Genomic DNA, 23899 nt, shown 5'->3' on the forward strand with positions numbered 1-23899 from the left:
CGTTTCTACCATGTTCCCCCTTACGTGAAGGTGATAGTATATTTTTTCTTGTTTTCAGATGTGCTGTGGTCACACGTAGTATCTGTGCTGGATTCCTTTCAGGTCTTTAAAGCAAGTAGCCGCGTGTGAGGTGTTAGCAGTGGCTTAAAACAAACTGACTTTGAAAGGAGACTGTAAAGAAAGATACTGTAGGATTCTAGTTTTGCATAAGAAGTTTTCGTATCAAACGTACTCTGCTGGTACGTAAATACAAGTTTTCATCTGCTTTCTAGCCATCAAACAGCCCTTTCTCATTGAAGATGAGAAAGCTAAACCTGCTCGCTCTGTACCCAAAGTATGTTTGCTAACAACAAAGTTCTCGTTGGCCCATGGTGACAGATACCTAACTTGACTGCTCGCTAGGAACCTGCATGGCTGTAAGTCAGTGAGCTTTTCTGCTGGTGCGTCAAAAGAGTAGATTTTTGCTCCTGTTTCAGGACCTGTGTTGGCTTTTCTCCAATAGGCAGACACAAGTGTGTACAGTAAGGGTGACTGCTCAACTGTTCTTTAATTCCAGTCTTCTTGCCTATATCTGTCCTTATGTCAGTGCCTTTACGTTTGTTTGAGTGTAGACTGGATTGCTGATTGATAAAACCAAAACTAACATAACTCGGGATTTAAAAGAAATATACCTTGTGGCTCCTTTAGTGAGTTTATTATTTAATTAGGAATAGTAATTTGTAATAAAGCTTAAAATCAACGTAACCTAGCACAAAGTGATGAATATCATGGTTTAGTGCTGGCAAAGAGCACATTGATGACATTTGGATTTTGGCTGTTTAATCTGTTCTTTTATAGCTCCTGCCCAAAATAAATAAATTTGAAAAACCAAAAAAGGTCTTTCCTTGTGAGATTAATAGGAATAGCCAGGGCTCAGCAGGACAACAGGGAATCTATCTGGCACTCAGGCTTTTGTGGGTCAAAAATCCCCACGGCGAATGTCGTTTGGGTTTTGGTGCCACCACCTGAATGTGCGAGTTGGTCTGAGGAAGATTTTTCGGAGGTGGCTTTGCTGTGGTTTCTGGGGATGGTCCTATTCTGTATTTCTCTGGTCGTACAGCACGTAGTAAAAATGCCAACATCGCGTTAGTGCCGTATTCTCGTTACCACTGTGTGGTTAAGCGTCAGTTCATTTCTCTGAGCTTTCAGGGTTTGCGTAGTGCACTTACTGTTAATGCAATAAAAAATGTCTGTGGCGGGGGAGCTCCGTGAGCGCTTGATGGGCAGCGTGTGCTAATGGGTCATTATCGCATTCACTTCCCTTGCGAAGGTTGGGGACTCGTTCTCCTGCTGGTGGGAGCAGATCTGTGAAGGCATCTTGGGGGGATCTGCATCTGCGGTGCTCGCTCTGTCCTCGCCGCGCCTGAGGAGTGATGAGTCACGTCAGCTTTAGCCAAAGGATCTGTTCCTTTGCAGCCATAAGCTGTGGTTCATAATTATTTTTTCCTCTTTTTTTTTTTATCTTTATGGCAAACCAGCAATTGATGGGTTTTGTCCCCAGTATAAAGAAACAAACAATACCTATCGTTATGCTGCGGGAAGGAAAATTGCACAGATATAAAGCACATTTTAACTGCAGCATCCAATTACAAAGGGGAAACCACCAAAATCAAGGATGCTTTAAATATGGTAAATAGCTCTAAAGAAAACTGGGTCTGTTAGTGATGATGACATGTTGCATGCTAAGCAAGGTGTAGTTCCCTGCCTCAGTTTGCCATGTAGCTGGACAAGTACTGGATGTGTGGGGAGATGGGACCGTTTTAAGCAGACATTTGCCGTGGTCAGACAAGCTCTATTTGTTAGTCTTCCTTTAGCACTGAGATGTGTGATGATGCAAATGAAGGAGGAAAATAACTGTGGGCCAGGATACCAAGGTGAATTTTTGAGAGGAGAATCGACTGTCTTAAGAGAAGGAGCAAGGACAATAGTGTGTAATGACAAGGGTTAAAAAAAGAAGAGAGAGGTGATGTGAGAGATGTGCAGAAATGGAAGGATGAGAGGTTTGAGCTGAAGGGGAGGATGTGCATTAGCGCAGAGGAAACCTCTCCCCCCCGGCACGCATAGAGACATTTCCTGCCTTGTGTTTTGGTTTCTTAATAGTTATCTGACTATAAAATTAACCTCCATCATTTAATGGTAGTTGAATGGCAGTTAAATTAACCCACTTTCAAAATAGAGCCTACCTAGCCCGTCAGCTCTGAGACAGCCTGGTCCCCAGGCGTGTGGGGCTGCCAGCCTCCCTCTGCCTTAACCCAGTTCCCAGGCAGGCGGCCCAAGCGCTGCCTCGGCAGCGGGCTTTGCTGCTCAGCCCGGCAGCTGGCAGAGGACACAGACACAAATCACACCGCTAATTCTTATTTCACCAGGCATTTTTGTGTGAGGAGGTACAGCATCGGCACATGGGGAACGCTGCCGTTAGGAGTTGCAGTACTGTTTCTATTAACAGCATGGCCTTAATTATCTGAGGCCCAATTATCTGCATCTCCAGGTTATCTGAAATGGGGTCATATCCCCCAATGTCTGTTAATTATACCCAAGATACCCTCTGCTCTCCAAATGTCTTCCACTGCCCACCCCCCCAGCTCTGGCTTTTGGCTGACTGTGTTTGGCTCTAGCAAGCGCTCTACCTAGTTGCTGGATTTGGTTTTTCATATCCACGTTGGAAAAAAAAATAGCCTGGATATTTGCAGGCTTTTAAAAACCTTGAAGACCTCTAGAAGTAGACAGTGTCTGCGTGTGGCAATGTGGCCACTGGGGCTGGGACCAGCGATGTCTGCAGACAGGGCATCTGATGCATTTGGGTTTTCTTCCCCCTGCGGTGTAGGTACAGGTGGGAGGGGAAGGTGGGATTTGTCACAGCGCAGCACAGACCTGCACGTGTGTGCACTTCCACGGGGTTCGCCTGGCGCTGAACCTCTGCGGTTGCAGTGGCTGCAGCTGACCCATGTATGTGTGCCCGAGGGCTGGGCAGCGAGAGCTTTGGTTTACTGTGGGGTGGACGGGAACCGACAGCGATGGGCTTGGGAGCGGGGAGAGGCCACGTACACCTGGCTCACCGCGGGTCCGGAGCAGCGTGTGCTCCCAGCTCGTGCCCGGAATGCTGTAACAGAGACGCTCAGGGCAGCCCTCCCCACTCTGTAAGACCGGTCCCTGGCATTTGTCCTCCCTTGCCTTAGCTGGGTGCTGCGTCTTTTAAAACGTGCAAAGCTGTGAAAATCCTTGTAAGAACTTCTTCTTTATATTTTCTTTTTTTTTCTTCCCTCTCTGCATGCTTTGTTATCATTCTTGTGGTGCTATCTGTTTTTCTATCTACTCTGGTCCTCCGGAGCTATCTGTTCTTCTGGAGCACCTGGCCCAGGGAAGATGCTGAGTCCTGTCTCAGAGACAAACACCTGTGGTAATTTTATATTTTCCTTAAAGGGAAGATCCCAGATGTCCTTGATAATTAGAAAAATTAGCAAGGACAATTCTGGAAAGGCTTTGAAAACTGGTACGTAGAATAATGTTTCCAACATGATAAATTTCCCTTGGTTTTAAAGCAATAGCTCAGTGGCAAGGTTTTTAATTAGTCATTAAATATTGTATTAGAGGTATCACAAGTGATGCTAAACTACTATAGAATATGGTTAGATTAGTTACTTGGGGAAGGTGGGAGTGGAGGAAGGTATGACAGGAATATAAAAAAGATAAACTTATTTCAGGTTGCTATTTTTTTTTAATGTAAACTTCAGTTTGTTTGATTTTTATTTGGCTACAGGTGGGGAGAAGGTGATTTTTAATGTTTAACTACTTCAAAAATAAATAAATAAAAGACACTACTCTGAAGGGTTAAAAGTGTGAATCTGTAATGGATGTCTGTTGTTTATCCAGTCAGTTGACTTATTGTACAACCTGGATACCTTGAGGAATACATGCGGCTGACAAAAACCCCAACCGAACAAACCCCATCTATAACTTGTTTCTTCCTGCTTTTCAGTTGAAATGCAAGTTCCATCCGTCTCCACGCACGTCACCAAGGACGGCGTAAATTCAGGGGCCTTGAGAACCCGGCAGCAATATTTCCATAGTTATTTTGGCCACGCTTTGCACAACTTCAGTTTTTAATTTAGAGAACAAAAATGCCTTTTCTCCTTCCTAGCTATTGTGTGAAGCCTCAGCTCTCTCTGTGCTGCTTTTCTGGGTTTTTTTCAGTGCAGCGAGAGAGAATTACTGTAGCACCCACAGAGGTGTGAAGGGACTCATTCATCTGTGTGGGGAGTGTTAGGTGCCAGGCATATTTCTGAGGATTGAAATGCAGGCATTTAAACTGGTACATCCAGTGTCAGCCTTTAACTCGGGCTTTGAGAGATGAGCTCCAGAAAATCCCGCTGCAGTGGCTTTATGTGATCCATGCCCACGGCTGTTTTGCCCGTCCCCTGCGAGGGATCGCCATGCCCCAGCGCGGGGCCAGCAGAAGAAAACGTGTCCCTGCAGCACCTCCGCTTCTCAAAGCCATGAGGTCTTTGCCACAGCTGTGAGCCGACATGAGTTTGAGCACAGTACCATGTGTCAAACGAGGCAGGGAAGATGCAACGTGGGTTGCCTTTGCTGCTCTGGGTTAATAATTTCTGGCGGTGAGCTGGTGACAGCTGTGGCTCCGTGTCTGCTGCGGTGACAGATGTGGGCTGCCTCTGAAAGACGCGTTGCCACCTCCCGCCTTGGTCCAAGGTCTTTCCCTGGTGGCGTTTGCTTTTGCACAGCCAGCCTGGGACGGTCAGAGAATTCACCCTGGTGTGGCTCTGCATGCAGCCCCCCAGCACTGGGGCAAGCAAGCGTGCCCTTGGCAACCACAGCTGCAGCCGCTTCCAAGCACACATGTAGCACGTGGGATTGACAGCGTCCCTAGGGCTGGGGTCGGCTCACCCAACTGCCAGCAGTGAGCGAGCTACTTTTAATAGGCTTCTCCTCCTTTGCAATCCCTCAAAATGATATTTCCACTTGCCCTGAAAAATAAATTAAATGTCTGAAACCAGCAGGGCTGGAGGTGGCACCCAAGGGTGGCAAGACACGCTGCCTTGGACCTTGGCATCAGAGCAGGCTTTGAGTTCAGCTGATGGAGAGCATCACTTACAAGTTAGGCTTTCTTCTTAGTCATCCATGTTTCTCAAATCTTCTCTTTAGCCAGGTTTCCAAGGTACCCTTCAGCTGGGTGGGGTGCTCCAGGGGTACCTCTGGTTTTGGGTGGTGCGAGGTGGCTCCACCGTCTGGCACAGAGTCAGCTGTTTGGCAGCAGGAGAGGGAGGGGATAGGTCATCCCACATAAAAATACTAAATTGGATTTTATAAGTTTGTAGCTATGCTTTGTTTCTTTTACAGAACTATAATCCTGGTGCTTAAAGTGGTCTGAAAGGAACAGAAACACTTAGCCTTGAACTTTTGTTCTGCTGCTGCTTCTTGTGCCTCTGAGGTACAAAACATACCTGTAAACTTATAATCAATCATACCGCTGTTCAAGGGCTAAAAAAAATAAACCCAAAAAGAGCACAGGCTTCATGTTCAATAGCGAGAAACTTGGGGTGGGCAAACCAGAAGATTGTAGTTGGCAACTGGCAGGTTTTCAGAGGCCAGCTTCCCAGGCAGGTTGGGGTGAACCAGTTGATTTCTTTCTCCCTCTCTTTCTTCTCCCCCTTGCTCCCCCCACAAAATGCACTCTTGAACCAGAGGCGGGCTGGGCTGTCCCTAAAGCTCTGCTTCTGGCGTTCACACGCAGAACAAGCACAGTGTCACCCTGGTGCAGCTGGAAAAGGGGAGATGTGGCAACCCCACCAGTGGGTTGTGGACGCTGCAGGGAGCTGGTGGGCAAAGCTCCTTGGGCTGCGTAAGCTGAAATCCAGATAACTTGGCCTTTCCCTCCCATACTATATATCTTATACCTGGGCAGTCTATAGGTGTTGCCGACAAACAAACCCCTGCCTTCCCCCAGCCCCATCATCCCCAGCCACGTGGCCTTTGTTGCAAGCCCTGGGTCTCCCCTAGCAAGAGCTGGGGGAGGGTTGACTTCAAACTCCACTAAACAGTAGAGGCACAATGCAAACAAATGTGTTGCAGCACGCAGCTATGCAAATAGCTTTAGAGCACAGCACGTTTTCGCCAGCGTTAATTGCTGCACTGCTGGGGTTGCATAGCAACAGCTCGGTTTGTGTCTCTGACAGCTCCTGCCCCTTGATGCCTCTGACACCTTCTTCAGCAGGCGGGGAAGGAGAAGAGAACAGGGCTGCCCTGGGAGAGCTAGAAGGGCCAGGAGGTAGCAAGGAGCTCAGGTGATAAGATTTGCTTAGGATGCTGGGACGTCTTCTGGCATGGGGTGACACATGCAGCAGGCCTGGATTGGGGGCACTGTGGCACAGGAGCAGAGGATCCCCTGCAGCCACAGCCTTGTGTAGACAGATTTTGAGTTGGTGGCCAGAAAGGGCAGACTTGCCATCTCCCGTGCTCTGCAGGAAAGCGCCCTGGCAGGTGGGTTGTCTCTCTCACTGCAGTGAATCCTTCTGGGTACCCCATACGGGCTTGTGGCTGCACTTGCAGCTTGGCTCTAGGCATAGAAGGTCCCTGGTAAATCACCTCTCCCCAGCCATGGAGCTGCAGGAGGCTTGTGGCTCCTCTGGCGCTTGAGAGAGTTGACCTTGCTCATGCACACCCAAAGCTAAGACAAGGCCTCTGGGAAGGGGTGAGCATGGGCACAGGGGAGAGGCTGCAGACGGTATGGGATGCCCCGGGTTCCCTTGCTCGTCTGATGAGCCCAGCTGCTTCTGCTTCTCCCAAAAGGCAGGCTCTTCAGCGACAGGGGTGACTGTCTCCGGAGAGCAATTCTTCCTCCTGTTTAAAACCACGTTCCCCGTTCCCATCCTCTGTGTTCACCAGTCAGTCTTCAGCTCCTGCTGTGCCTTTGCCAGCAGGGTTGAGCAACCTGTTGGTAGCTGGTACCTTCCCCTGGGAAGGCACTTCAGCTCTGCAATCAGCTCACCTCTCCTCTCTGATAAGCCACATAAATAGTTTCTCTGCAGCAGTTGACACAAACCATAAGCAACCCCGCCTGAAGCCATGGGGCACTTGAAATAAACTCTTTTATTATACTTGAGCATGAAACAAGCTCTTCTCTGAAACTGCCTTAAGTAGTGAGGACCCAGGCAATCCTGCATCCATCAGCCACCGGGCAAGAGAATGGCCATGGGCATGTTTTGTTTAGTACTAATAGCTTAGACAGACGGGAATGGTGGGAAATGCTGTTCAGGTACCACGGTGAGCAGATAACTGGGTCCCAGGGAGCACAGAGCTGTGTCTGGGAGGTGTGGGGATGGAGAGGCACAGGCTGCGGCTCAGCACCCCGGGGCATGGGGAGAGGAAGGACCGAGGTGGGATCCAGCCATGCTCAGAGCTTGACTGCAGATGCCAGGGAGAGCTGTGCCTCGGGGTTACCCTTTGAAACCGAGAAAAAGGGGATATTGCCTGCAGGACCCAAATGGGGATGGGCTGGAGAAGGAACAGGTGAGCTCAAGGTGAGAAGTTGCAGCCTTTGAGCCAAAGTGATGTGGAAGCAGAAGACCTTGAGTGCAGTGTGCCAACAGAAGAAGGTGAACTGTGTCACTGAGCATGAGATGGGTCTTCTAAGGACAAAGGGCATCAAGGCTGAATGGATTTATTTCCTTTATCAAGCAGGAAAAAGATTTCTCTCTGTTTTTTAAATTTACAGCTTGACAAGCTGTGTGTATCTCATATTGACTCCTTGGAGTACAGTGGGGCAAATAAGGTGAAAATGAGCACTGTAGCCTCAGATAAACTTCAGAGGAAGAAACTAGTCAAAGGCAAGGCAGAAGTGCCGCCAGGAGCCTTAAGTACGAGGGATCCCAGGTCCCCTCTGCCATACAAGCAGGACATGAGTCTTTTCCAGCCCTGTGCACCCATGCAAAGTAGGCATGACCTGCGGCCAGCTGTGTTCAGCATCCTTACTGCAAGGTGAGGAAGGACTGTGGCCAAGCACTTTGGTCTCTTCTCACAAATCAGGGACTCCATACACAGACCCACAATCTCCTCCCTCACCCAGCCTGTAGCTTACCTCTTCCTCCCCATCACCCACCGCGTTGCCCGTGCCACGGGCTCTTCCTTCGCAGCTGTGTGTGTGTGGCACCCAAAAGTGCCCTGGCAAGGAGGGGCTCGGCTGTTTTGGCACCATAACCTTGCTGAGGTTGCCCTGGGGAGTGTGGCAGCGGAGTGGGCCGGGGCAGGGCCACACCTCTGCTGCCGCCCGTATAAATTCAGGCTGGCTGAGGAAAGATGGCTGCTGCTCTTAGGAGCTGCTCTGACGAGCAGGTAAGAGGAAAGCAACCACCCTCTTTGCAAAAGGTGGAAAAAAACCCCAAACCTGTGCTGAGCTCTGCCTCTTTGCAAAGCCCCCTGCTCCAAGCCCTTCTCTTGCAGAGGGGGGGCAAAAGGTTTTTTTTAATCCCCTTTGTTATTCAGCAGGGCAAGGGGAGGAGCTGGGCTGTGTAAGAGATCCTGGCTGACAACCCTCCCATACAGGGCTTTGGAGAGGGGCCAGGTTGTACCTGAGCATTTTTATTTGAATTAATCGCAGGCATGGCAAATCGAAAGTCATCACAGCGCTAGGTAGAACCAGTTGAGACTGTTGCTGGAGGGTGTTTTTCTTGCCTGGGTGTAGTAAAGCAGTCTTGAGGTACGTTGTTTATCACTAGACCTGGGAGCATGTTCTGGAGGTGCTGGAGCACATTCAGCGAGCAGAGCTTGCTCAGCCTTCTTGGCCAGTTTTGCGAGACCCTTGCCCAAGAAGCCTTTAAGGAAACTGAACAGCCATGATTGAGAGGCAAAGCCTCTGAAACACTGAAATATTTGAGCAAACTGGAAAGCAAAGGGCTGGCTAGCAGTTGCTCAGAGCAGGCTTGGTTGCAGCCGAGCATTGCTGGGCGAAGAGGAGACTGGATGCCACCTGGCCAGCCTGCAGCGGCCCCTGGGCACCTTTTTCTGCCCTTTGACGAGCCTGGGAGCAGACCCACATCAGGGGGAAGCACTTGCCAGGCCAAAGCGAGCAGTAGGTGAGCAGCAGGTGAGGCTGCCTGGGCTGGCTCCGGCACAGCACTGCCACCCAGCACGGCCGGCTCCGCTCCCCAGCTTTGCCTCCTCCTCCTCTCTGCCCAGGGCTCTTCCTCCTTGTCCACCCGTCGAGCCCTGCGCCTGGCAGTGTGGGGAGGGAAAACCCGCTCCAGAAAAAGCTGCTTTTCCTCACCCTGGACCAGAACCCTGCGATAAGCATTGCCTCCTTCAATCCAGCTGAGTGAGAGAGGTCAATATGTGATGCTGGGGGGAAGAGCAAGACTGTAGAGATGGGGGAAAGACTTTCACTCCTCCAGTACAAGGCCAGGAGGTGCAAAGTGCAACTGTTACTGCAAAGCAACCCGGTGTTGCTGGCAAAGGTCCCGTGCCAGGCAGTGTGGGTGCCATGGTGTGCAGCCCCCTCGGGGTGGCCAGGACTGAGTGGGAATCACCTGCACTGCCGTTGGGAACAGATATGGTCTCGATAACAGCACCTGGCCTGGCACTCCTGAGGAGTCCATGCAAACACTGGGTCATTATCCCTTAGCCTCTCCACCAGTACGTCCTAAATAATTGCCTCTGCCAAGGAGGTAAATGGTAATTGCCTCAGTTTGAGACCTAGCTAGTGGCAGTGCTCTGGTGCTGCAGAATCACAGCTTTCTGAGTGACCATTGCTTGTTGACAGCCCTGCAGCTGCAGAGCTGCTTTATTAAATGGCAGTAAATCACGGGTCAGTGCAAATGGCAAGGCACCACACCACACAGGGCGCATTGCTGCCTGCATGTCCTGCAGGCTGGGAGCTCGCCAAAATTCCTGCACTGATTAGAGAGGAGGCTCGGGTCTGCTCCGTTTGCCCTAGGCCCATCTTCTGCCACCGAGGCATAAGCAGGATTTGAAGACTTACAGTATTTCTGGCATCTGGCTGCCCAGCTGGGATGCTGCTCTGCCCCAGCCAGCCTGGCTGTGCAGATGGAGCATGCAGAGGTGTGCAGTCGTTCTGGTGAGCCCCAGAAGTGCTGGGCCTTCTACACTGGAAAATTTAGGTTTGCTTTGAACATGTCACATGGTGCCCACGCACCTGGATGTCCAAGGCAGAAGGGTAATTATGGGTGCTCTGGCAGTGGGAGACAAACAAAACTACAGTCTGTGTCCTGCCAGCAGTATGCGTATATAAGTGTGCCTGCTGGGGACTGAGGGAATACCTGCCAGCCCTGTGACAACAGGGGGCTTGATCTCACCTGGAGGTCAGGCAAGTGATAGGCCAGAGTGGGAGGAGAAGGGTTATTCCAGTTTTGCAGCATAACCTTTTATTCCTTGGTACATGTTACTGATTGCTTCTCTTTTTGTCTCTCTAGTGAGGATGCAGCAGAGGCCTTAGCAATAGACTCTAACAATCAGCCGAAGTCTCCACTGGAGAAGTTTATGGTCAGACTGTGTACACATCACCAGAAGCAATTCATTCGTGTGCTAAACGACATATACACTGAAGTACAACCAGACTCTGAAGGCCAGCAGTTGTCTGAATCCGAGAGCATGGAGGCATCTACTTGTGGCTCTGGTTGTAGCCAACGAAGCACTGAAAATCAGGATAAGGGTGCTACTTGTACTGAATCAAAGCCCCTTTCTTCCTCGGACCCAGGACAGTCGGGGTCCGATGGCCTCCTGCATGTTATGGGACAAGGCCCAAAGCAGCCGGTGGAGCTGAAGTCTCTGGACAGAGCAGAGAGCTCCAGTCCTGCTTTGAGAAGGGACTTGTCTGAGTTCCCCATGACCAGGCTTCGTTCTGCTAGTCCAAAGGATAGTTCCACCCAAGGATACCTCAGCACATTGAATTCTTCCTCTTTGAATTTCCATCATGCTGCAAAGAGCCTGGAAGGGCAGCAAGCTGCTGGACACGAGCAAGAAGCTGGTGTCAGAAAGTGTGAGGACAATAAAGAGCAGCTAGCAGGTAAGACTCTTGTGGAAGGTTATATCTCGGTCAAAGTGGCAAACGTGAACAGCAGCGAGGACAGCTTAGACAGCTGTCTGGGGCCCCAAAAGAGCTCTTTCAGAGCTCTGCCAGAAGAGTCCTGGGATCCTGGCTTTGCAGTGACCCCCCCTCGCAGAGCTGACAAAGAGAACACTTTGCAATGCAGCTCAAAAGCATCCTTGCACCAGGACTTAGACGCAAAAGAACAAGATGCGAGACCAAAGCAAGAAAACCACCTGCATGCCGTGGCCAAGGGCAAGGCAGGCTGCCCCCTGCTTCCGGCCGACAAGGGCCCGCTGGACAAGTCCAAAGAGGGCTGGCTGCCCACCGGCACCACGCCAACCACCCACCGGACCCCCGGCGGGCACCCCCGCGCCAAGGCAGCCACCCTCCGATCCACTCGGAAGAGCAAGAAGGCGTCAGGGCTGAGGATCAATGACTACGACAACCAGTGTGACGTGGTCTACATCAGCCAGCCCATCACCGAGTGCCATTTCGAGAGCCAGCGGTCGGTATCATCCCGCAAGACAGCGAGGAAGAGCACCCGGGGTTACTACTTCAACGGGGAGTGCTGCGAGCTCCCCACCGTCCGCACGCTGGTGAAGAGCTCCCGGGGAGAGGAGCTGGCCCTGCGAACAGAGACCCTCCTCAGTGCTAAGCCGCCCCTGGTGCTCTCAGTGGGGGGGTCTGCAGGAGCAGGACGGGAAGGTGAGAAAAGGGTTTCCCTGAGGCTTCTGGCCAAAGGGGCACCAACTGGCCGAGAAACGAGAGAGAGAGCTGAGGTGGGCACTGTGCAGCCCCGGGATACCCGGGCGCTGCGGTCAAGGGAAGCTGCCATGGCTGTGCCCTTCTTCTCCCTCTCTGCTCCACCCAGCCCGCAAAAAGAGGACAGCTCGACCGGCTTGCTGCCCCCTGGCTCCCCTGCTGCTGAAGCAGGGAGTACGAGAGTGGGAGGCACTGTTCCTGAGGAGGGTGGCAGCAGCCAGGGCTCCTCCAAGGACAGCAGCAGCAGTGGGCAGGCTGCCGATATTGCTGCGCTTCCCATCTCAGAAGCACCTGGTGAGGAGGAAGGTTGCTCAGGCTGTGATGTACAAACTGATCCAGACCTTCCCACCAGCCCGGAGCCAAAGGCCTCCTCACACCCCCCTGCCACTGCGGACACGGCACTCCTGGCCCCTGATGGTGCTGGCGATCCTGTCCAGCCTACAGGTGCGGGAGACACAGAGCCCTGCGGGCCATGCCCGGCAGAGCCCTCCCCATGCTCTCCAGATCAGCAGGCTCCTGATGAGTCACCTGCCACCACGGACAGGGAGAGCCCCCCAGAGCCACCTGCCGCCTTGCAGCTCATGGATGTGAACAAAAGCATCGATGCTGAACCAGAAGCTGAATTATTGGGCGTGGCAGATGAGCAAGAGGAGGCTGTGCCAGCCAGCCCAGCCCTCCCTGAAATCTCAGAAGGGGAGACAGTGCAGAATAGCAGCCCAGCAGGTGAAAAAGAGCCTGTTGAAGGGGAAATGCCACCTGGACACCACAGCTCAGATGCTGCAGGGAAAGACTCCACCTCTTCCAAAGACAGTCTAGACAAGAAACGAAAGAAAGGCAGGAGAGTTCTCGTGGCATCGGACCGCCGTCTCCGAAGCCAGCAATCCCAGTCACCTGCCGAGGGCAATGCTGAGGATGCTCGTTCTTCCAGCTCTGTGCAGCTTCCTTGCCTGCAGATCAAATTTTCCAAGACCTCTGGTGCTAAGCGGTTCAAGAGAGAAGTGCAGCTGGATGGGGCAGCATCCGTGCACTTCCCAAACGACTGCTTCCCCAATGTGCTGCTCAAATCCAGCAAGGGGCCAGACACCAGCCGGGCACCAGAGAGCATCGCTGAGCAGCAGCCAGGCGAGGAGAATGGGGTCACTACCAGACAAACCCATAAAAGCATCTTAGCGGAAGAAACTGCAGCAGAGGGAGAAAATTCCTCTAAAGACGACCCCCCTGCTAATGGCACCCAAAGTCAGCTGGGTGAGATGCTAGAAATCTGCATCAAGGCTGATTCTGAGAAGCAAAGCATTCTCCTCCCTCTGGAGACCAGCGTACTTGCAAATGATGCTGGGCAAGTGGATGTGAAACCAGCCGATGGCAGTGCAAAAGATGAGAAGGGCTCTGACATGGGCAAGCTGGAGAACTCCGAGCCGGTGGCCAATTCACCTCCATGTCCCAGCAGCAGAGGAGGAAGCAAGCATCTTCCAGCAAAGGCTGCGAAGCATAAAAAGGTTGCCCTGCAGTTTTATAACTTAAGACACGCACCTGCACCTGTAGACACTGCAAAAAAGAGCACACAAGGGAAGGAGTCTATGCAAGCAATCCCCAAACTGAGGGATGAATACAGTTCAGGGAAAGACAACTCCCCAGCATTGGAGGACATGGACATGGCTGACAGCAAACCAAAGTTCGTGGAGTGGTGTGCTGAAGAGGACACGCAGGAGCTCATTGCTGAGTTCAATGCCCAGTACATGAAAGTTCAGAAGGGCTGGATTCAGCTGGAGAAGGAGGTGCAGCCAGCCCCCAAGGTAAAGAACAAAGCCGACAAGCTGAAAGAGATTTGGAAAAGCAAGAAAAGGACACGGAAAAGTAGAGGGTCGCTAGAAGTGCAAAAGCTTTCTCCTGTCCAGATGCTGTTTATGAAGGCCTTTAAGCTGTCTGACATCTGCCAGTGGTTTATGGAGACAACTGAAACCAGGTCTCTAGTGATCGTGAAGAAACTCAACACCCGCCTCCCGGGGGAGATCCCCCCCATCAAAGTCCCCATGCAGAAATACTCCTCCTCCAGTCTTTATCCCAGCTCACTGCAAGCCGAACGTTTGAAAAAACACCTCAAAAAGTTTGCTGCCACTACCCCGGCTCGGAATAACCTGAAGAACCAAAAGCTTTGGGCCAAAATTCGGGAGAATGCTGATAAAGTGGAGGCTGAAGAAGCCACCGCTCCCAGCCAGATGTCTCCAGTTGACACCAGCACCGAGGACTTGAGTGAAGACAAAACCATCCAGCCTGCCCCCAGCTTGCCCACACAGGCCAGCACCAGGATCCTGCGCAAGTACTCCAACCTACGGGGCAAGCTGCGAGCCCAGCACCGCCTGGTGAAGGCGGAGAAGAAGAGCGATGGCTCAGGGGACCACCCACCCCTGGAGAGCAAGCAGAACCGGAAGAGCGTGTGCATCAACCCACTGATGTCTCCAAAATTGGCCTTGCAGATCAAAGCAGATGCCTTTCCGGCAAAGTCTCTGTCAGTGGATGGGATGGGAAAGGGCCGGAAGGGGAAGGGCAGGTCCCAGGAGGACCCCTCGCCCAAAGCTGACCTCCAGCTCAGCAGGAAGAAGAGGACGCTGAAGGAGAGCGGGAGCACCCAGGAGCGGTCTGGCTGCTCCACCAAGGACAAGCTGCCTGCCAAGAAGGCCAGTAAAATAAAGCATTCAGAGGTCAGCACGAAAGCTCCTGCCACCCGAAAGCAGGCTGTCACGGAAAGGAGCAATAAACTGTCTAGAAAAATGTCTTTGAAAGAGAAGAGAGCCCCGAAAAGGCAGCTGGAGAAGCTGCGGCTCCCCACACGAAAGGGCAAGGAGAACACGAGCAGACGGGCCGTGCTGGCCCTCAGCCACGACGAGCTGGCCACGTCCCCGAAGCAGAAGCCCCTGGGGGAGTCCTCCACACGGTCGCAAAAGATGGCCAACAAGAAACCCAGCGGTGGGAAGACCCTGACAAGGTCCATGAAGAAGATGCAGGAGAGCAACGGGTCTCAGGGCAAGAGGAAGCTGAGGGCGAAAGTGGACTGTTCGCACAGCAAGCGCTCGCGCCTGGACCCGAAATAGCAAAGAACCGGTAGCCATGTACAAAACTGATGTATAGTAGTAACCCTTTACCATGCATTAACTAAAGCTGCTTTTATAAGCTGTAGCAAGCCTTTAAAAATCCGCAGTTTTAAAGGATAACGCTCGTGATTTTAGGCATCGGCAGATGTGTCTTGGACAGAGAAGAGGTCGGGCTGTCTGGCTCTGCTGTCTAGAAGGAAGTTTCTGCAGCTGGAAAGTTCCTTGGGTTTTTTTAAACTTGGAACCAGGCAGTTTTAGTTAAAAGTACAGTGCCTTATTTATCACTTTAAAAATAAAAATAAGAAGCTCGTCTGTGTGATTTGGAGGCTTGCGTTTTATACTTGAGGCACAAGCACTTGTACTGTAGCAGAAAGAAAACCACCTTCGTGCACATGAAGTAGCTTTCGGCAGCCTTTGGGTGCACGCAAACATTTCCCTTTCCTTCAGAGTCCTCCTTCTGTCTGTCTTCTTAGTGGCATTTAAAGCAAAACCAAAACCATTTCCCATCAGTGAGGGAGAGAAAGGCAAATCTGTCTTTTGTCGGTTCGTTAGTAGCAGCTGCTGGTGTCCCATACCGTTACCTGCACAAAAGTGTTAATTAGCTACTGGTGTGTGTACTGCTGATGGGGGGCTGTCCTGCTCCTCAGTTGCACAGCCCAAGGGGTGGGGAGGTCCCGCTCAGGCAGAGGTGATGCTGCAGGTACCAGGCTGCTGCATCCACTGCTGTCGGGCGGGCACACTGGGCTGTATCTGTCTTTCTTTCTTGCTGGCTTCAGGGATTAATTGGTCCTGCCGTACCCTGCTTTTGGACAGACCTCCTGCTCCCATTTTGCTGCGCTCATGGTGATTTCTGTGGTCTCTGATGGCAAAGCAGTTTCCACAGCGCTTCGCTGAAGGCTGAATCTCTCCTTTTTTACAGGCTCGAGCTTCTGATGTTGGTGCTCTGCAGCAGGAGAGCCCTGGCCGTTGCCCTGTGCTCTTGTACATGATGTCTTGCCTGGCACCCTCCTAAGCCAGGATTTGCAGTTGGAATAGGGTTAAGAGAAGGGACTGAGTTAAGTTTATTTTTTTACTGTAATTTGCATTTTGTCCTTTTACTAGCAGGTTGCGGTTGGTTTGTCCCTGCTTGTGCATGGTGCTGTGGAGTCTGAAAGTGGCCAAGCCTCTGCCCTGTCCTGCACGAGCCCTTTGCAGGGCTCCTCTGCAAGCCCCTGTGGCACATTTAAAAGCCAGCTGGGGGTCTGCAGTGGCAGAACAGGATCATAGTGCCCAGCAACTCTGAGAAAACCCTGTTAGAGGGGCAGAGAGCAGGTGGCTGTGCTGGCTCTGCTGGGCAGGGATGCTTGTTGGCTGAGAAGGGACTGTTGGGTCTGTGCTTGGGGATGGGACTCTCCTCAGCCATTGCACCTCCATGATTTCACTTTCGTGTCACTGCACAAAGTCTGTGTGCGTGAATCCTGATGGTGCAGAAAGCACCGGTGCCCAAGAGGGCACTGTGTGGGCTCTGCGGTCACCCAGCCTTTAACAGCCACTTGCTGGTCTTTGCTCAGCTCCTTGTCCCTGCTCAGGGCCAGGCTGCCGGCCAGGCCACTGTTGGAGAGATGCCTGCCTGGGGGCAGAGGCTCGAGAGGGCTCCACTGCAATAGGAATTGCTTTTCGTGGTTGGCATTGAACCCCAGATCCCAAAACCTGTGGACTGAAGGTGGAAAGCAGATAATTGTCTTTAAATCTTTCATTGTACCTATTTAGTATAAAGGATGAAAGAAGGCGGCTGAGGTTTGCACGCCCTTCACAGAGCACCTCTGGCTCTCTTGCAGGTATTCCCTTCCCCCAGCGCTGACGCACATGAGGCTGCAGCACATTTTTCTCTTACTATGAAATGGCTGATTTAAAAAAGAAAAATTCTTTACCTTTCCTTTGAATCATGCTAGAATAAGTTAACTCTCTGAACAGCTAGGAAGTGATTAAATCTAGCCTGTCAGTCCCTGTACAGATTAATATGAAGTTATCTATTACTTTAATTTTTACTGCATGCATTAAATATGTCAAACATTCCATCAGAAAAGATTTAAAAGCATTTCAGGAGAGGTGTGAGGCAGGAGGCCACTGATGGCAATTAAATGACTGAGCTGTACCTTTCCTACAGGTTGTCTTTCCCTGTTGTTTCTCCACCCATACTTTCGGTCCCCCCTCCTTCCTCTGGGCTGGAGCTCCTGATGCTGCTCCCCAGCAGCCAGCCTCCTTTTTCCCATCCTTCCCAGCTTCACCAGTCCTTCACCATCGCTCCTGCAGCACGTGTGGGGCACCAGGTGCTCCTTGGGGCTTTTTCTCTCCCTTTCTCTCTAATTTTTTAGCTGCTGGTAAATGCAGGCTGCTCTGCTCTCCATCTTCTCCGCTTCTGGGAGTGGGAACCTAATTAGGATAAAAACCTAGACAAAGCAAGTGGAGACAGGCTTTCTGTTTGGAGTGTGGCTGCTCCAGCCTCCTGCCTGTCTTCCCGTGCCCTGGGGCTCCTCCAGCACCTGTTGGCCCATCGTGGCAAGGGTGGGAGACAGTGGGCACCACACTGGTGTGGGAGAGGAGCATCTGTTCCAGTTCGGTGTGCGCTGCTTGGCTTAGGTGGTTCCTGGCAGTGTCCCTGCCAGCTCCGGAGAGCAATGGCCGGGACCCGTCATGAGGAGGAATCAGAGATGCTTAAAGGGCAACTGCGTTCCTCCCACCCCTTTGAATTCCCGGGATCAGCCTGTAGCTTTCTGCCAAACTGCTGTGTTTCAGCTTGGTTGGATGGAGATCCCCTGTGCTGAAGGCAGGTCTCCGTGGGACTGAGCCCTGTCAGCAGATGCTGTAGGAGTCGCAGGGCTTTGGGAAGGATTGAGGTGGTCTTGGCCACTCTGGGCAGTGTGCAGGCAACGTGGCCTGAGGCACAAAGTGCTTGCAGGTTGTCCCAGGCTCCCATCACCTTCAGCCAGCAGCTGTGTTCCTCCTGGGGGGATGCCAGGGGTGTTCAGCAATCCCTGGCTTTCCCACATCAGCTCCAGTGTGCTCTGTGCAAAGAGTAACACTCGTGAAATCTGTGCAAGGAGCCTACTGACTTTTAATGGGAGCTGGGCAGTGCCTCATAGATGTACATCTGAATTTCTGCTCCCTTTAATGAGAAAAGGTAGAAGGTGTGCTTTGTGTCAGGATGGGGCTGAAACAAGAGGTCTAAGCTTGGCTGTTATTCTTATCTTTGGAAAGGAAATGAAGAGAAAGCAAATAATTCTGAGGTTTTTTTTCAAAGAGAACCATTTTTAAATACAATTGCCTCAGACTACTGCCTGAGAGCAGCCCAGACCGGGTGTGTGCTGCATTGTCCCTTGTGGGCGCTTGGCCCCGGTGGGCAGATAAGCAGCACTGTGGGCATCTGCAGGGACAGGGAGCAGGGGCTCGCAGGAGGTACCGAGGTGGGGGTGACTTGATCTGGGGTCTTGTCAGCAGGGGCCCCTCCCAGCTCCCTGCTCAGAGCTGCTCTGCTCCCCACCTTCTCTTTTTCTCCCAACAACTCCCCTTTATTTTAAAATTACAGTTTTGAAGCAGAACCGGAATGATTCGTCTCTCCATCGTGCTGCTTGCGAGGAGCCAGCAGGAACATTTCCTCCCACAGCTGCTGCTCTGGGTGGTGGGTTTAGTTCATGCAGGTGGTTTTTACAGAGAGGAGGCTTGTTTGTCAAGGGATGGGTAGGGTGAAGCCATCACCTGTGGCTGAGTTATTGCAGGGAGCACTTGGGGCATGCCCTCGCCAGCCCACTTCCCGGTGGGCATATTGGTGCTTTATTATAAATTCTCTGAATTTCAGATTTGTGCAGTCCTTTGGATTGCCCCAGGGGTGAGGTAGAGCAGGGATGGTCATCCTGTCTAGAAAAGCATTAGGAGTTTCTGCTCTGAGGAAACCCCCAGCTCCTTGCCGGGCTGCTTTCCCTGCTCTCACTGCTCTGGGAGATGCTGTTTGTGGCCCCTTGGCCTCCCCTGTGTGCATTCTCCACTTGACACCAGTAGTGGCTGCCAGGTCTTGCAGACTACCAGACCTGCTTTTGATGTGCTTCACACTTACTTTTGTGAGAGCTTTACTTTGGGGCAGGAAGGAGGGATGCTGTAATTTGCTAATTAATTAAAGGGTCTGCATGTGAGGTGCAGGGTGGCGTTTTCTGGGTAGCTCTGTTTTCTTTATCAGTGCTCAGATGTTTTAATTTTTTCCTTTTCTTTTTTTCCTAATCAGTCCTCATGTTGCATTACTCCCTTCCCAATTTACTTCTCAATTTCCCCTCTCCATGCAGCCATGTTTCAGCTAGAAGAGTACACAAGAGACACAGAAATATGTAGAGGTAATAGCATATATAACCTGTTGCTCTTTGTTATTGACTTGGGACATACACTGCTTGTTTCTGTTTGTTCTGCAGCGAGTCAGCGGTGAGGTGTGCTGCTGGGGCACGGCCCCTGCTTCAGAGCAGCCTGTTTGCAGTAAATGCAGCTTCTACGCAATGCAAGGGATGCACAGGGAGCTGCAGCTGATCTTAATTAATGGAAGGAAATCAGCAACATGCTTTATTGCCTTGTTCCACAGGGCCATCAGAGCGTTTCTGCTTGCTGTGGTGCACTGCTGCCCACTGGCACTACCACAGTGCCATCGTCAGCTCTGCAGCCTCATTGCGCTCCTCCTCTTCCTCCTTCTCCTCTTCCTCAGCCAACCCACAGCTCCCTGCTCTGCATCCTCAGCCCCCATTTCAGCACAAGTGCTGTGTCCCTCATAACAGTCCTCTCATTTTGCTGTTACTTTGGCTTTCCTTGCTGGCCACTTTCTCATCCTATTCTTGAAACTGTAATAGTCTCCATCCCAGCTCCTGTGGTCCATCTACAAGGAGCAGCATCTTTTAGCTCTGCACCTCCACAGATGTCCTCACTGTCCCTTTGCTGCCAGACCTCCTCCCCTCATTTGCATGGTTACCTTTTCCTCTCTCACCTTGTCATTGGCAGCTCAGGGTCTTCTCGTGATCAGGAACCATCCATCTTATCTGACCTCCAGGAGGGGCTGGGTTTGCTGAGCTCAGAGTCAAAGTTTATCTGTCTGGGGGTTGAGGGCTACAGCAAGAGCAACTGGAGCCCAGGATGGCTCCTTCTATCTGCAGCTGTTTGGTTCTTGCCTAGCAATGCGTGCCCTGGAATGGGTGTCTCAGCTGATGGGATGTGTGCAGTATATCCAAGGTGTGCATGTGTTTGTATTCATCACTAATAATTCATCACTGATGAGGTACTTGCTTGTGTTTGCTGTGTGTTGTGGTCTTTCAGTGTTCAGTTGCCCACATATCAGTGAGACGCATTTGAGGAAACGTCCTCCAAAGCGCTGGGTCGCTGGTGCTGACGCTTCCAGCTGCATTGCTGATCATCCTTCATGAGCTGGGACAGTGAGATGATCTAAGTCTCCACTGCTCTCTGTGCCCCCGGCCCAGGAGGGATGGGGAGAGCCGTGCGGTGCTGGACCTAGTGGGCTGACAAGCATCTGGAGCTGCTTTGTGCTGGTGTGTGGATGAGCAAAGCTGCAGCCCAGCCCGTGTCCCAGCCACTTGCACAGCACCTTTGGAAATGCTGATGTTTCTGAAAGCTCTGCTAGCCCCTTGTAACCTCCCGGGAAACAGACACGCAATCTCAGAAGGACACAGATGTACTGCTGTCCTGCTTTTAAGAATTGTTGATGGACAGTTTCTCCCTCCAGCCTGTATTCTTTCAGCCTGACAACTGCATTCCCCGTTGAAGGCGACTGGGAAGGCTGCGGTGCTCAGCCTCCCATGGGCACCGGCAGTGCCTGGGGCAGCAGGGAGCTATGGGCTGTTGTCTGTCTGGCACGGGCTCTCGCCTTTGCACCGTCGGTTGTTGCACCAGGGGAAGAGGGCTGAGCCCCAGCCACGGCATCCTGGGGTCTGCATCCTTGGGCTGTGTGCCTGGACGGCCCGGGAGCGAGGTGGGGGGAGGCTCCCCCCTGCCAGGGAATGCCACTGCAGCTTTTCTTGTAGCAGTAGGTGTTTTTGAGCAAACCACAAGGCTACGACGTCCCCACATCACCCGTGTTTCCCCCCAACCCCATGTATCGTAGCATCCATTCAGCCCATCCTTTAGCTTGGTGGTTGTGAAATGAATCCATCTGTTCTAAGATGTTCTCAGGAGTTCTTGTTTGTATTAAGCTCACCCCTAGGCTTAGCAGAAATCACGGTCCCCATCCCTCCTCCTCCCCTCCCTGTGGACAAGCCCTTTCTTTCACGAGCACTTCCACCCCCTCCCTGAAGGATGGCGGGGGGCAGCTGGCAGTTTTGATTCAGGGCAGGTTGGCAGCTTGGGGGCAGCCGGAGGAGCTGGGATGCAGCCGGCCGGTGTTTGCGGCGTGGCGTGGGTCCAGAGGCCAGGCCGGCCAGTCCCTTGGGATATGTTGCTAACTAATGTTTTCTAAGTCTGTTTGTAAGAATACCTAATTTTAAAATGAAATGTGAATATATATTATGTGTAGGTGCCATGTAAGATAGTGTTGTGCTAGGCGGCAGGATGCTAACCTACTTTTTAAGCTTTTTGGGGCAGGAAAAAGCATCTTTTCTCTCAATTCATGCTCACAGATCTAATATTGTAAATAGTCTTTTTTTAATATTTATTTCATGGGCTTTCCACAGATTCTTGTTCTGACTGGTATGTCGGTTGGTGGGACTGTATCACCCCAGCGTGCCGCAACCAAAGGGCTGGCTATGGCGTGGGGGGACGGGATGGGAATGGGGTGGGGGGCGGTGGTGGTGTTTGGTTTTTTTATGTCATGTCAAAGTTGAAGCATTAACTCATCTCATTGTGATGATGTCAGACCTGGTCAATGGCCATGGTCCCCAGGGGGACAGTGATCTCCCGTGGCCAATGGGACGGCCATTCCCCAGGAGGGAGGCACTGCAAGCAATAAGATTTGTAGTAATAATGCCTGCTTTGATGGCAGGGGCTCTTGGGCTCAGGGCCAGCTGGAAATGACCCCACTCCCGGCAGGGGCTTGGTCCAGCGTGGGATTGGGGGGTCTCTTGACCTGGGGATGCCTAAGGAGGTGTCCCCAGGGATGTGGGAAGTGGGAGTTGCTGTGACCCCCAGGGAATCCCCGCTAAAGCGGCCAGGGTAGGGTAGGTTGTTACTGATAGCAAACTCCCACTAGTGAATTACTGCAGCGAGCAGCTGCCTTTCGGGGCTCCTGCGCGTCCTGCGGGTCTGGGTGACCCCCGGGACAGCGCCACAGTCGCCCTTAAAACCCCAGTGCTGGTTCCAGAAGGTCGTTTGCTTACTTGCTGTTCTGCAATTTCTATTCTTCTTCCAGGGGGTTTGAGGTAATTTGGTCGTTCTTTTTTTCCTAGGTGTTTGTTTTTTTCTTCTGTGGTTTTGTTTGTTTGTCTGTTTCTATTGTGTGTGTGTCTTTTTGTGGGGTGTTTTTACGCCTTTTTTGCTGGAAGTGTTTGCTGGCTGTGCCCCCCACCCTGGCTGTCTGTGTGGGGCAGTGTCAGCAGGATCATTGCTGCTTTTATGGTGATGGGTCCCCAATTTTGGAGGCTGGAGCAGGGAGTGCTGCTGGGTCCTGGCCCCACAGGACCCCTTGCCAGCCCCATGCTTCCCTCACCCTTGGAACAGGTGTGTTTAAAAAAAAAAAAAAAAAAAAGAAAAAAAAAGAAAAAAAAAAAAAAGAAAAAAGAGACAGAAAAGGGAAAAAAAGGCAACGACAACCCAGCAATTTTTTTCTTAAGATGCTCAAGGTTTAAATATTATCTCCACCTTGATGGCCAATGTTTTTCCTTCATCTGTGTCTGCTTCCCTGGGAGAGTTTTGTTTCTCTGTTTGTTTCTATATGAATTGTAGATACTGAGCTGAAAAGTCCTCCTGTCCGGTACTGTATGTTTGAGCCTAAGCAATGTGAACTGTACAGACCAGCGGTGGGAACTGGGGGCCGGTGGCGGCGCCCGGGAGAGCCGTGGCTTGGGCCGGCATTCCCGGTTGCTCTGGGGAGCAGGACGCACTGCGTCACGAGTTGGGAAAATGAACTGTCTGCTGTGAATTCTCGGTTGGAAATGTGGAGAGGGGTTTCCATTAGATAATGTTTACATACCTCACCTGACGAACCTTTGAAAGTGTATATAAAAAAAAAAAGAAAATAAAATTATATTAAGTTGCTTTAAATCAATATGTATAGCTATAAGAGCTGGGTCATTTGAACTTTGAATATGTATCGACTCTCTAAATGTTGACATTTTGTGAACTCTGTGCTCCTGTCTTTTATTTCATCTTAGCCTATGGAAGAATTTGTGTTCTTGTTCCAGGTAAAAGGTCCCTGACTCAGATCTGAACTCCTCAAGGATTCCCACCACCTTGTTTTCTTTTCTTTGCTGTCGATATTCACCCTATGAGCTTTCTAAAGGTCCGTATTTTATTGCAGCTTATTAAACATTTCTTTGATATCAACATTTGTTTGGTGTGATAACTCGGGAAGGGCGAAGGTGAGTGAGTGCACAAGGGGAGCAGTAAGCTGGCACCCTCCGGGTGGGGTGGGACTCCCGCTCTCTGGAGAGGGGATATAAATGCCCAGGTGGGATTTGAGTGCACCCACACCTGAGCTGGTGGTGCCACCTTCCATGGCACAAAAGGTGCAATCCTTTCATGCTACCCAGGTCCCCTCTCCCATTCCCATAGAGTTACGGGTGTCCCGTTTCCCCCTCAGCCGTCCCATCCTCACAAGGGACACCTGGCCCTTTGCCTTCTCACGCTGCCCCACGCACGCCCCAGGCAGCAATGGTTCCTTCTGCAAGGTGGTGCAGAGATAACACCGGCTTTCCTGGGAGATGAGCCCTTAACCCCAGGGCTGCACGTCCCTGCACCGTGTGAGCGATGCTCTGGCCAGAAGAGGTGGCTGGGGCTGCTC

At 51.7% G+C, this 23899-nt stretch overlaps 1 protein-coding gene across 1 annotated transcript; it reads left to right on the top strand.

Moving 5' to 3' along the window:
- The first annotated feature begins 5505 nt into the window (after positions 1-5505).
- Positions 5506-23442, top strand: LOC102091690 (microtubule-associated protein futsch). The gene is made up of 2 exons (XM_065068209.1): positions 5506-8385; positions 10479-23442. Exon 2 carries the CDS (start codon positions 10546-10548, stop codon positions 14944-14946), a length of 4401 nt encoding a protein of 1466 aa, XP_064924281.1. The 5' UTR covers positions 5506-8385; positions 10479-10545; the 3' UTR covers positions 14947-23442.
- The last annotated feature ends 457 nt before the right edge of the window (positions 23443-23899 follow it).

Source organism: Columba livia, chromosome 6 (assembly GCF_036013475.1).
Source record: "Columba livia isolate bColLiv1 breed racing homer chromosome 6, bColLiv1.pat.W.v2, whole genome shotgun sequence".
NCBI lineage: Eukaryota > Metazoa > Chordata > Aves > Columbiformes > Columbidae > Columba > Columba livia.

What these genes read in the sequence shown, in the direction of transcription:
- LOC102091690 (XM_065068209.1), top strand. Translation starts at nt 10,546, where the DNA reads ATGGTCAGACTGTGTACACATCACCAGAAGCAATTCATTCGTGTGCTA.